Source organism: Camelus dromedarius, chromosome 26 (genome assembly GCF_036321535.1).
Source record: "Camelus dromedarius isolate mCamDro1 chromosome 26, mCamDro1.pat, whole genome shotgun sequence".
In the NCBI taxonomy this organism is placed as follows: Eukaryota; Metazoa; Chordata; class Mammalia; order Artiodactyla; family Camelidae; genus Camelus; species Camelus dromedarius.
Genome location: NC_087461.1, coordinates 214,840 through 227,022, shown reverse-complemented (window position 1 = coordinate 227,022; position 12,183 = coordinate 214,840). Strand labels below are relative to the sequence as shown.

The window sequence follows — 12,183 nt, the reverse complement described above, 5'->3', positions numbered from 1 at the left end:
TATGCATATGCTAAATCATGGGATTTATGTACTTAACGATCAACACGGAAGAGGAACGCTGATCCACAGCGGCACGTGGGAGGAGCCCGTGTGAGAGGAGCAGCAGGCCTGCAGAGCTTCGGGGGGAATCTGGAAGCAGGGCTGCTCTTACTTCCCGGAGGGTGCTTCTAAAGCTGGAGAGCTGGAGGGACTGCTCCGGCAGGAGCGTGGGGTGGCAGGATAGCAAGTGGACCTGAGTTACGGTAGCTCCGCTGCGGACACCAGTGTGAGTGCCATGTGACTTAAATTGGATAAAGTATTCGTCAAACAGTAGGTGACAACATAAAGGAAAAGCTTGACAAATTTACATATGACACTGGATGCACAAGGTGAAACAGAAAACATATCAAGAAGTCTTTGCATCAAATGTAAGATGTAATACTATGAAATATATTTAAAATTCACCCAGATTTTAGGGGAAATGTCAAAGCACGAGCAAATACATAGGCCAAGGAAATGAGAAACAGTTCATACAAGGAAGAAGGAATATAAACCATCTGATGGAAAATTGTTATTGTTCTTCATTAAGATATTCTTAAGGACTTACAGACAACATTTAAAAAATCATACTATCCATTACTTGGTTATTTGGATGGTAATTTAAATGAACCTTTTAGAACTCCATGAGTACTCATTCTTCAGAGCTGAGCTGGAGAGGTGATGCCCGGCTGGAAGATGCAAGGGCAGGTGTTGACTGAAGCCTCCGCTGGTAGGGCAGGAAGCCAGGGTGCTGCGGACGCAGGCTGACAAGCCCCACCTGTCAGCGCCAAGAGGCTGAGCCGTGCCGGCGGTGGGGTTCACGGCTGCGTGCTGTATGCCAGGCGTGGCATGAGCTCTTACACACATTTTCTCGTTGGACCTTTACTGCAACACTAGGATGTAGGTTCTACCAGTATTCTCGCTTTTCAGGTAAGAAAACCAAGGCTTGGGGATCAGAGTAGAGTCAGCTACCAGCCCCCACATCAATAAGAAAGTGTGCGGCATTCTGTCATGATTGCCAAGGCTCTGTGGAAGTGCAAGGACACACACAGCGCCCGGTGGGAACAGCGAAAAACCAAGTGTGTGCAGCAGGGTAGTTTTATCTGTGAAAATATGTGTCATTCTGGAGGATCACCTGCAAACAGCAAGGGCGGTCGCGGCCTGATGTGTGTCAGAGATGACCCTGGGTGAGGTGTGTGCCTCCCACATAAGTCAGAGGAGGAGCATCTGCTACTTACTAAAACATGTATTTTATCAATGACCCTAATTTTTGTTCCAGTGGCACCGTGTCCGTGGTTAATCCCTCTTGCTTTGTCGCTCCAGGTGGCGCTGGTATTCCCCAACAACGACCCCGCAGCCTCCATGGTGGCTTTCTATGGCTGCCTGCTGGCCGAAGTTGTTCCCGTGCCCATCGAAGTGCCCCTCACGCGAAAGGTAAAGAACTGGATGTCCGCTCGGCTGTGCCGGAACATTCTGTCGTGGGGTCAGACACCTAGGGTGTCTCACTGGTTCTCAGCAGAGGGGCAGCACTGACACCATGGCGTAGCTCAGCTGCCAGGTGAGCAGAGGTGGGCCTGCCTTGCTGAGCTAAGTGATCCGCCAGTGAGCACGGGTTCCAGGATCTCGTTCCTCCATGTCACGCCACTGAAACCTGGGTAAACGAGGGATTTTTCACTTACTTTTATTTCAGGGGTGACGGTTGTTGCATTTGTTCAGGTGTTCAGACATCGTCAAGTCCCAGGCTCACCTGTGATTTGTCAGATCTTATTCTGTAACTAGAATAAATCACTAATCTTGCTGTTACAGTATAGGCAGTGTCAGGAACGAACTTTGTGCACATCCTGCACAACAGTGCGTGTGTCTTTGTCCTTGTGAATGGCACGCCTCCCACTGCCACTTTCCTGTAGAAAGTGGTTGGGGAACGGTTGCTGTATCAGTTTCCTGGGTACGAAATCTGCACATACCCTGCTTGGCCTCCTGGGCGTATGCAAGTATCAGGCGGGGCTGTGGGTGGCCCCCGAAGCAGGGAGAGTGAGCCCTGCAGCCCTGGACCCCAGAGCCCCTCCAGTGCCCTGAGGGGTAAGCGCTGGTATCTGCGAGCTTTGCCTCCAGCACCTCACCTGCCTGGCGTCCTGGGGGCAGGCCCGGTGTGTCTCACCGGCGCTTCCTAGGCTTCTGAGACTTGCCTGCCAGCCGTCTCTGGCATCCCAGGCTGTGCCCTGCCAGCTGGCTCTGTCTCATTCTCCTCCCAGGTCCGCTCACACCTTCACTGTGTCACTCTGGACCTCAGGACCAAAAAACCCCTCTTGGAAGAAACGGCAGTTCCCCCCGGCCCCCTCTCCCTGACGTTGTGCTGGGACACAGCAAGAGGCGCCAGGTTCTCAGGCCTCGGTCTGTGGCGTCAGAGACGACGTCCGTCCTTAGGAGTGGCGTCAGAGACGACGTCCGTCCTTAGGAGTGGCGTCAGAGACGACGTCCGTCCTTAGAAAACTTTTCATATTTTTAAATACAAGAATCCGTGGGGGTGAGTGCCGTTCAGCATGGGCTAAGGTGTGCACGTGAGCACAGGTGAAGTTTATGGCTCCTCTGTCCGCCTGTCCTGTGCCCAACAGGCCTGTCTCAAAATAAAGGGCCTAAAATTAACCAAATTTTCCAAGTCCTAACTGTCGCTTAATGACCCTCACCGAAGTCTCCAGCCCCACGTACATGTATTTCTTCCCTGTTCTGATTCTTGGGGTGAGAGGAGAGGAGTTCACAGCAGGAGAAGTCAGGGTTCCTCCAACAGTTGAGCCGTGTAGTGGACAGGGCCGAGAGGTGCCTGCAGACGTCAGTGCCGTGATGGGCAGATCTGGACAGGGCCGGCCAGTCCTCTTGAGCTGGCCAAGCAGATTTCCCTCTGCCCCCACCCCCCGGGGAGGAGCAAGGCCGTCAGGGGCTGCGGTTGTGCGTATTCTGAGTGCAGTAGGACTGGAGACACAGGGGCCCTGAGGCCACAGTCGTCCAGCTGGGCAGGGCCTGGCCCATCAGCGCTGGCCTCTGTGTAGCTGGAGCCGCAGGACGCCTCTGCTCGGGGGAGTCTCCTGCGAGAGGCACCGCCTCCGGGAGGCTTACCGTCCTGCACCGATGGAGACCGTCTTCCCTAGATTCTAGCACACGGCCCACTTGTTTGCTTTAATAAGGGTTTCACATACCCTGTTGGAGTGGAACATCTCTGGAGGGAGGAACAGTGACGTCTTGTCCCATACTTACAACCTCACGAGAAGCAGCCCATGAGCCCTCCCTGAGGAGCGCGTTTTCCTGCAGGAAATCAGAGGGAGTCGGTGGGGAGGGAAGGGAACGGGGCAGCCGGAGGGGAAGGTCCGCCCAGCTGATGCGCTTGTGGGATTCATCTTAGAAGTCTCTGGTCTGCATGTGTGCCAGTGTTTGGGGTAAGAGAGGAGACCAGGTGTGCCAGACGTTGATCACTGTTGAAGCCAATGATGGGTATATAGGATTCTTTCTCCTTTTCTCTACCTTTGTGTGTGCTTGGAAATTTCCATTATAAATAAAAAGTTTAAAGTTAGTTGGCAAAAAATACATTAATGGCATGCTTGTGTTGGTATTGATAAAGAAAATTCCTGGTGTCAGATTTCTTTGATCCACTTGGCTATGTGACCATAGTGATCTTCAGACTGACTGGTCTCCAGCCTGCCTGTGCGGACCCTGCAGGGCAGTGCGTCTGGAGTTCAGCTCTCCGTTTCGTCTCTGTGTTTCTGTCTTCCCCCACCCCCTGAGGATGCCAGCTGATAGGTCGGGGATCTGGGCGGACAGGGGTCAAAACTGAGCGAGCACCAGTTGGTAGTTGTGGGGCCACAAGTTCTTGACCGAGACTGTCCATGAACTCACCTCACGTTTATTAGGGAGAGAATCCTTTTCACAGTAGGATTGATGCTTTCTGTCTGGGAGACTGAGATGGAGCCGGGGGCAGGGGTGACAGTGGAGTGCCCCAGAAGTTACCTGCAGAGCCTGCAGGTGCAGAGAGACTGCCTGGCAAGGGACCTACTGACGCAGCTCCTGTACTGGAGAACGACTGGAAGAGAAAGAAGGCTTTGAACTCAGGTGTGGTCCAGCTCTTTGTGAACAACAAAAGAGTCCTTCGTGAGAACTTGTGGTCCTTGACGGCTCAGCTCTTCAGAGGAAGGGCCAGCCCCCAGCCCGGGCCAGCCCCCAGCCCAGGCCAGAAACAAGCCATTCCTGGGAAAGGCGCCCAGGAAACGCAGGGGGAAGTGTCAGGGCCCGAGAGCTCCAGCCGGGAGGGGCTGCTCCTGTTCTTCCCAGGAGGGAGTCTTTCTGACGGTGGCATGGGCCCTCGCGTATCGTGGCTCAGGGCCCTGTCCCCAGGTCCCTTTTGGGACAGGGGGCTCTGCTGCAGGCTCTGGGGTCAAGCTGGGTTTAATTTCAGGGACCCCAGCACAGGCAGGAGACACTCTGGCCACTCTGAGAGCCGGTGCGGGGTCTCATCTTAGCCCGACGGGGTGGGTGGGTGGGGCTGTTTCTGCAAAGCTGGTGACTGACTGGGGCTCCAACTGGGAGTTTCCAGACCAAGAGGACGGGGAGGAGCAGGCGTGGAAGATGAGGTTCCCAGAACCTCCGGGTCTGGGTGCCACCGCTCTCGTCCCTTCCTCTGTAACTGAGAGTCTTTAGGGCAGACATTAGGAAGACAGGCCCAGGGGACAGCAGGCCTCCATGTGAGCCCTGGCATTCGCCCCTGTGCTCCCTCTCCTGAGCCACTCCGAGAGGTCTTTCCTTGACTGTCTCGGAAATTCACACTCACGGAGGAATGCCCTCCTGCCGCTGACCCTGGCTTCAGAACTTGTCTCCCTGCCCCTTTTCGAGGTCATGGCTTTTGGCGATGTGATTTCCAAATTCACGCTGGAGTGACTGAAAAAGCACTGCTTGAAGGAAAAGTCCTCCAGGGGCCCTGGAAGTGGAACAGTCCCCGCCCACCGAGTGCCAGGGCTGCAAGGGCGTGGGAGGCTGGCTGTGATAATTCCACGTGGAGAGACGTAGCTTTTAAATGTTCGGTGAGACTGGTGTGAAGCAGCCCCTTGGACGAGCAGTTGATGCTGAGGCTGCCGGTTTTACGCAGGTGAGAACCGCCTTCTCACGTGAGAGGGAAGACGGTGTCAGCTCAGAGTCCTGACGTCTCTGTTCTAGGAGTGCTGGCTGCTTCCTGCTTCATCTTATTCTCTGACTCCTAGCCGCTGGGAGTGCTGGGAGCGAGGAGAGTGTGTTGAGCTGGCTTGTGGGCAGCTGGGCTCCATCAGCCCCAGCACACTCGGTTCCCACAGCACCCGCCCCGAGCCATGCTGGTCGGGCAGAGACCCCAAGGCTCGTGCCCCAGAGCCCTCACTCCACAGGATGGGCATGCTCTTCATGTCTGTGGTCCACGTGGGTGTCCAGCCCACCAGGCCAGATGGGGTCAAAGACTTTCTGGGGTGCAGAGGTGTGTTCTTGGACCCTCTCTGTCCCGCAGTCATAGTCTCGCACAGCTGGAGGGAGCACCAGCCCGTACCGCGCACCTTGTGGGCTCTCCTGGCGTGTCCCTCCCAGCAGGCTCAGGAGATGGCTGTGCTTCACCCTCGTGGCACAGATGAGGAGCCAGGGCCAAGCTAGTGCCCTGTTCATGCAGGTCACGCGGCTTGCAGGTGCATCCCTGTCGTCAGGGAGGTTTGTGCCATCCCAGGGCCCAAGAGCAAGCCGGGTTTGCTGGGAGAGCAGCACCACTGCTGCTTGTTACCCTTCCCCCCTTGCTGCCCTCCCAGGACGCAGGCAGCCAGCAGATCGGGTTCTTGCTGGGAAGCTGTGGGGTGACGGTAGCCTTGACGAGCGATGCCTGCCACAAAGGGCTGCCAAAAAGCCCGACCGGGGAGATCCCACAGTTCAAAGGTGAGCCTCGGCCCCGCGCCCCCCCGCCCCCCGCCCCCGCACGAGTTCTCTGCCAGCATCCTGCATGCGTTCAACCCGAGCCCTGAGATCCCGCTGCCGGGGCTGCGTCCCTTGGGCATGGTCTTTAGGCTCAGTGGAAACCCCGGGGGTCAGCCTGGCTATGCATTGTAAAGCAGGCAGCCAGCAGGAAGGTGGTGGTCACACCTGTCTTCTGGAGATGCTCGTCTAACAGGAGTTTGTCCTTTATTCCCAAGGTTGGCCAAAGCTCTTATGGTTTGTCACAGAGTCAAAACATCTCTCTAAACCTCCTCGAGATTGGTTCCCGCACATTAAGGATGCAAATAATGACACTGCGTATATAGAGGTGAGTTGCTGGGTCTGGATGAGGTTGAGGAACTGAGCAACAAGTACTCTTACAGGTCAGGGCCCGGGGTCACCGGTGGTGTGAGCCCTTGCTTCACCCCTGGACACCACTGCCACCATCTTCTCGTTGCAGTACAAGACGTGCAAGGACGGAAGCGTGCTTGGGGTGACTGTGACCAGGATCGCGCTTCTCACCCACTGCCAGGCCCTCACCCAGGCCTGTGGCTACACGGAAGGTACGGGCGGACCCTTCCTGTGGGACCCTGACCCCAGCCCCGTGAGATGTGCATTGTTCCCACTGGTTACAAATGGGGAGTTGAGATGAGTTTGCACCCGGCTGCGTGGAAAGTCAGTTTGTCGGATTATTCAGCTAGCATCTTTGCTCTGGTGGGTAACGGACACTGCAGACCAGGGCTTAAACAACCGACACGGCTGTTTCACAGTCTGGAGGCCGAAGTCCGAGATCCAGTGCTGGAGGGTTGGTTCCTGGTCTGCAGACAGTGCCTCCTCGCTGTGTCCTCACACGGCCTCTGCTGTGTGTGTGCGCAGAGAGCTCTGATGTCTGCGCCTCTTCTTGGAAGGACCCTGGTCCTCTTGGATCAGCCCCCACCCTGTGACTTTAATTCTTTCCTTAGAGCCCCATCTCCAGACACAGTCATACTTGGGGTTGGGGCTTCAGTGTGGGGATTTGGGAGAAAACAGCTGAGGTTCTAACAGATAGTTGACACCATTGGTATGTGTTAATGCCTGGGTGCAGGTCAGAATGTCTTCGGGAGTTTTAAAAAAAGTGCCCACGCTTCAGCCACCGCCCTCTACCAGCTGACTCGGGGATTCTGGGGCTGGGTTCCACGGTCAGAGAACTGGTTTCTTGATGTGCTTTTTTTGCCCTGTTTGGGATGGTCCTGCGGGCCCAGAGCTAGGGTGACCAGAGGTAACCAGGTTGACAACGCTGACGGGCTCATGGAAGGAAGGGTCAGGCCATGTGCCCTCCGCTCCTTCTGCTGGAGCGTCTGGGATCAGGGTGCCGCCTGAGCCACGTCGCAGGCGCCCACCGTGCTGGAAGCTTTGCGGTGCAGAGGAAGCTGGTGTGGCATCTGTCACACGCTGTGGAAGGAGAGGCTTCCCCTTTTTGCTGTTCTCGTTCTCTCGCTCCCTCCATCCCTCTGTCGTCTCCCCTTTTAGGGACAGTTCACTTGTCTCGCAGAAATGTTCTCCTGATGTTTTTCTCTGGACTAGTTTCCCAGATGCTTTCAACACGTCGAGACACGTCTCCTCTAATCATCACACCCTTGTGTCAGTGTATTCAGTTTTAGCCCCAGCTTTTCTTGTAAGCTCACGACCTGTATTCCTTGCCCTAATTTCTTGAAGATCCAGGGCTGTTGCTCTTGAAGGGCGGGGGGAGGAAAGATACATGTATTTACTCCGTTTCTCCACTTTAAAAAACCTCACATAAAATAGGACACAGGCTGTGTGTTCTGAACATCTCTCTTCGAGGGGTGTGAGGCACTCGGGACTGAAGCTTTGGTGAGCGTTCTGGTGAGTGTTTGCTGGAAATCACCAGTTCCTGCAAGTACTCAGCGTTTCCTTCTCCTTCCTGCACGTGTGATGGAAATGAAAAGAATCTTTTAAAAAAGAACGGGCAGGGAGGAGGAAAGCAAATATACAAAAAGAGAAGGAGCAAGGTGTTTAAGTGATGGTGTGACGAGCCGTTGCTGTTAGGTTACGTGTCAGAATTTCACCTGGAAGCACTTTCCAGCCAGGCCAGCGTTTTTAAACGGCTCTGACGGGAGGCTGTGGCATTTATGCAAAGACAGGGTGAAATGGTATTTTCCCAAGACCCATTATTTCCCGCTGATGTGGTGCTGGGTTTTCTTTGTCCTTTGGTCTGCGCTCATCTTTTGTAAGTAAAAATCTTTGACTCTTTTTATTTGTATAGCTGAAACGATTGTGAATGTGTTGGATTTCAAGAAAGACGTTGGGCTCTGGCATGGAATCCTAACAGTAAGTGTGGTGCCTGCCCCGCTGTGTCTTGTTTACCTTTGAATGTGCTCAGTGTTGGGGTTAGAGTTCTGACCTGTGTGCGCTGCGTCCTGAGGAAGCCCCTTCCTCCCCCGTTATAAAGAAAAGCCGCCATTGTTAGAAGTGTTAAGTTGTCAGCTGACACAACTCCCAGAAGCACAGCAAACCGGTGAGTCAGTAGCTCCTCGCCTGAGTCTTGGGCACGCACTCTGAGGTTGTGGCTGCAAGGGCCTTTCTCCCCAAGTTGCACTGAAGATGCACAGCAGTGCTGCTGACGTCTTGCACGTGGGTCACTCTCCCGTACATCTGGTTTGACTGCCACGTTCTTGTTTTTATTGCCTGTGAGTCATCGGTAAATGAACATGTCAGTAATCTGCTGTTCCTTACGCTGCAGGGGAGAAGTACCTCACACGGTTTCCCCTTGGCCGACACTTCAGCACGAGCTGTGGGGAATGTGTCTCGCTGTCGCCAGTGTCACTTGGGCAGTGATGACCATTCAGAGCTGTAGGCACCTTTGATGGAGGGGTGACCTTATTACTTACGACATGCTCAGAGCTCAGGAAATGTGTGGTGTAGCTGCCGAGACACTCGCTGTGTCTGATTTATACATGATAATGTCCACTCACCCACTTTTCTTTTTGAGTTTCTTATGCTGAAAGTATCTCTTCTGAAGGAAAAAATTCTAGTAGTTTTATGTGAGTGATAGGAACATAAATATGGAAAGTGGGATTTGTTATTTCCTGAAAAGCCAGAATTTATTAGAATAAGAGCATGCAGGCATCGCACAGGCAGAAGCTGGGGCTCCAGCCCAGCCTGCTTCTTTTCCTGTGACCATCTGGACGCTGGTCAGTGAGACACAAGCACAGCCCGCACGCGTACTCCGGAGCCGGCTGGCGTCGGAGAGAGAGCGTGGCACGCGCACCCTGGCTGGAACTCGGTCCCTCCTTCTGTAGCTTGTAGCTCTAGGCAGGTCACCTGTGCCCAAGAATCGTCTGCTGCCCAAGTTGCTCTGCACCTCAGTTTCCCTATCTGTCCAGGGGAAAGGATGACCCAGTGTGAGAACTATGTGACCTGATGTTTAATAAGCAGGTAGCCCGTCCACCTGCTCCGTAACTGACAGAGCTGGTGTCACCACTGCCATCAGAGTTACCCTGTGACCGTCTTGGTTTTGAGGGCTCTGGGGTAGACGGATCACCGCCGGATCACCGTTGCCCTGGATTCTGCCCCAAAACTGGCAGTTTCTGAGTCTCTCTTGCTGCACCTTCTAGAGCAAGGCAGGTCTCTGGCTAGACAGCGCCCACCCTTCCAGGGTGTCTTCTTTACGGTGAAAGATGCTCCCACCCCCAGCCTGAATGGGGAGCAAGCCTGAGCTGAGGGCACAGGCTGGCGGTTGGCAGGCTCACGCCGGGGGGTCGGGTGCCCGTGGTCGTCTCCTGTGGAGCTTCTGAGCTGGATGGGCGCCCCCCAGCGCATCTGTGCCCTCTCACTCCCCCTCCACCCACAGCAGGGGCAGGACCGACAGGGGAACTTTGTCCGCAGCTTCCCCAGTTGTGGCCCCTCACCTGCCAGCTCTGTGAGTGCAGCCAAGCAGGTGTATGAGTCCCAGCTGCAGCGTGCGAGGATGACCATTACGTAAACAGCTTTGATCCTCCATTTTAAAGAAATAAACCCTTGAAGGGTACTGGTCTACATTCGCAAGACAACTTTCCACTGCTCCTGGCGTCTCAGTGTAACATTTAATGAAGGAAATTAATTTTGTGACATAAAAATGAGTAGAATACACAAGGGAGAATTAAGCCTCAAGACTATGAAAGGCCATTAAAAAATGATCATTCAACTAAAGTTTTTATAAGAAAAGGATTTAGGCTTGGATTCTTTAGTTGTTTCAGCAGAGGCAGGAGTCGGGAGGACTAGACATCCTTTGAGAAGTCACCTCCACTCCCACAGCCTCTAAAAGGGCAGTTCTGAGTGAGAGGCCTGCTTGGGCCCCCCCACCCGCACGCCCGGGCGGAGCCCCTCCCCACTCACCTCTGCCTGTCGTGCTTGCAGAGCGTCATGAACATGATGCACGTGATCAGCATCCCCTACTCGCTGATGAAGGTGAACCCGCTGTCCTGGATTCAGAAGGTCTGCCAGTACAAAGGTGTGTTGCAGGGGTGCCCCTTTACCTCGCGCCGCCTGCCAGGGCACCTGGCAACTCACTTCCGCCTACTTCTCCTTCAGCAAAAGTGGCCTGTGTCAAATCCAGGGACATGCACTGGGCATTGGTGGCGCACAGAGACCAGCGAGACATCAACCTCTCCTCTCTCCGGATGCTGATCGTGGCCGATGGCGCAAACCCCTGTAAGTGACGGTGCCAGCAGGCAGGAGAGGGCCTCACTCTCCAGGTTTCATTCTCTGTGCTTTGATTTCCCCTTTTCTAGTCTTTACCTTAGTTAGGAAGTTGTCGTGAGATATTAACCAAGTAGTATCACTCACCGTAGCCCCTCGGCACCGGGGCCTGAAGGTGCAGACAGCCCTGGGGTTGAGTCCTGCCTCTTGCACCTCCTGATTCTGAAGAGAACATAACTCGCTTGTCACAGCTCTTCTCTGTCAGCTGCAAGGTGGTACTCAGATCTTCACATTCTGTGAGGTTTAAGGAAGCAGTCCCTGTGTACAGCCCCTTGGGGTATAATAGGTGCTCAAGAAATACTATTATTATTTTATGGTCTATAGCAGTGTTGACCAGGAAATTAATTTGTCCTTTTTAATGGAATTTCATTATCAAATCTTGTAGCAGAAATTACGTAGGTAAAATAAATTAGCAGTTCCACAGAAAGCTATTAATATACCTTGAGAACTGTTTCACTCAGTCGAAACAAAAACGCAGCTAGCTTATTAATGAGAAGAACACATAAGCCACACGCAGCGTGAATGAGGACGGTGAACTGAGTGAGAAATTGTTTGGTTTTGACCACACGTGTAAACCCTGCAGCGTGTGTATTTGCAAGTGAAAGCAGCATCCGCTTCACACCTCACAGGGAGAAGCTGACTTACAAACAGGTAATTACGTGTTAGTTTTATACGTGATTCTCCTATTTACAGAGTAAGTCCATAAATTGTGAGCTATTTATTGCACAATTGGTTTTACCTGTAATTCTGCAGAGTAGTGTGTCTTGCAGGAATCACGAAGACAGTATCAGGAAGTAGTCCAGCTGATCGGTTCCTAGTAACCACACCTTCATCTCATCACTGACGTTAACGTGGAAGAATATGTTTTCATTTAGTTGAGTGTAGACTTACCCTTCTCTTGGAACAAACATGCATATTGAAAGTGGTAGAGTGAGTCTCAGGAAAGTTACTGAAGTCCATCCGTCAGCAAAACGGTTTTGATTAAGTGTAGAATTTTGCGTTTTTTAAATTCTTGAGCTCTGTGTTTGAGAGTGCTATGTTTCATTGTAACATAAATGATAGATTATGTTAAATGATGTATTTTCCATGCTGCCTAACTCCTCATGTGCCTAAACCCTAACTTTAAAAGCACTTTGTATTACAGGATATTTTTAACCAGTCACACACTTCCACTGTCTGATGACCGTCCCCTCTTTCACTCTAGGGTCTATCTCATCCTGCGACGCATTTCTCAATGTCTTCCAGAGTAAAGGCCTACGCCAGGAAGTCATCTGTCCCTGCGCCAGCTCACCAGAGGCTCTCACTGTGGCCATCCGGAGGTACTGGCTACCTTGCTCCAAGGGGGCGGCCTGGGGGCGGTGTCTTTTAGCAGCTGGCAGAGGCCCGGCAGTCATCACAGCTGTCTCAGCGTGAGTGCGAGCAGGGCCCAGCTTTTCGAGATGAGGCTTCTCTTGTATGTGCTAG

At 53.3% G+C, this 12,183-nt stretch overlaps 1 protein-coding gene across 9 annotated transcripts in view; it reads left to right on the top strand.

Annotated features, from left to right (window-relative positions):
• The window catches only part of DIP2C (disco interacting protein 2 homolog C), a 274,349-nt gene that overhangs the window by 197,891 nt on the left and 64,275 nt on the right, over nucleotides 1-12,183 (top strand). For all 9 annotated transcript variants that reach the window (XM_064479267.1, XM_064479266.1, XM_064479271.1 and 6 more), the window contains 8 exons: nucleotides 1,342-1,452; nucleotides 5,823-5,946; nucleotides 6,201-6,310; nucleotides 6,443-6,545; nucleotides 8,246-8,310; nucleotides 10,378-10,471; nucleotides 10,552-10,671; nucleotides 11,924-12,038. In XM_064479267.1, the coding sequence (XP_064335337.1) occupies nucleotides 1,342-1,452; nucleotides 5,823-5,946; nucleotides 6,201-6,310; nucleotides 6,443-6,545; nucleotides 8,246-8,310; nucleotides 10,378-10,471; nucleotides 10,552-10,671; nucleotides 11,924-12,038 (842 nt within the window). The remainder of the gene's footprint in view (nucleotides 1-1,341; nucleotides 1,453-5,822; nucleotides 5,947-6,200; nucleotides 6,311-6,442; nucleotides 6,546-8,245; nucleotides 8,311-10,377; nucleotides 10,472-10,551; nucleotides 10,672-11,923; nucleotides 12,039-12,183) is intronic.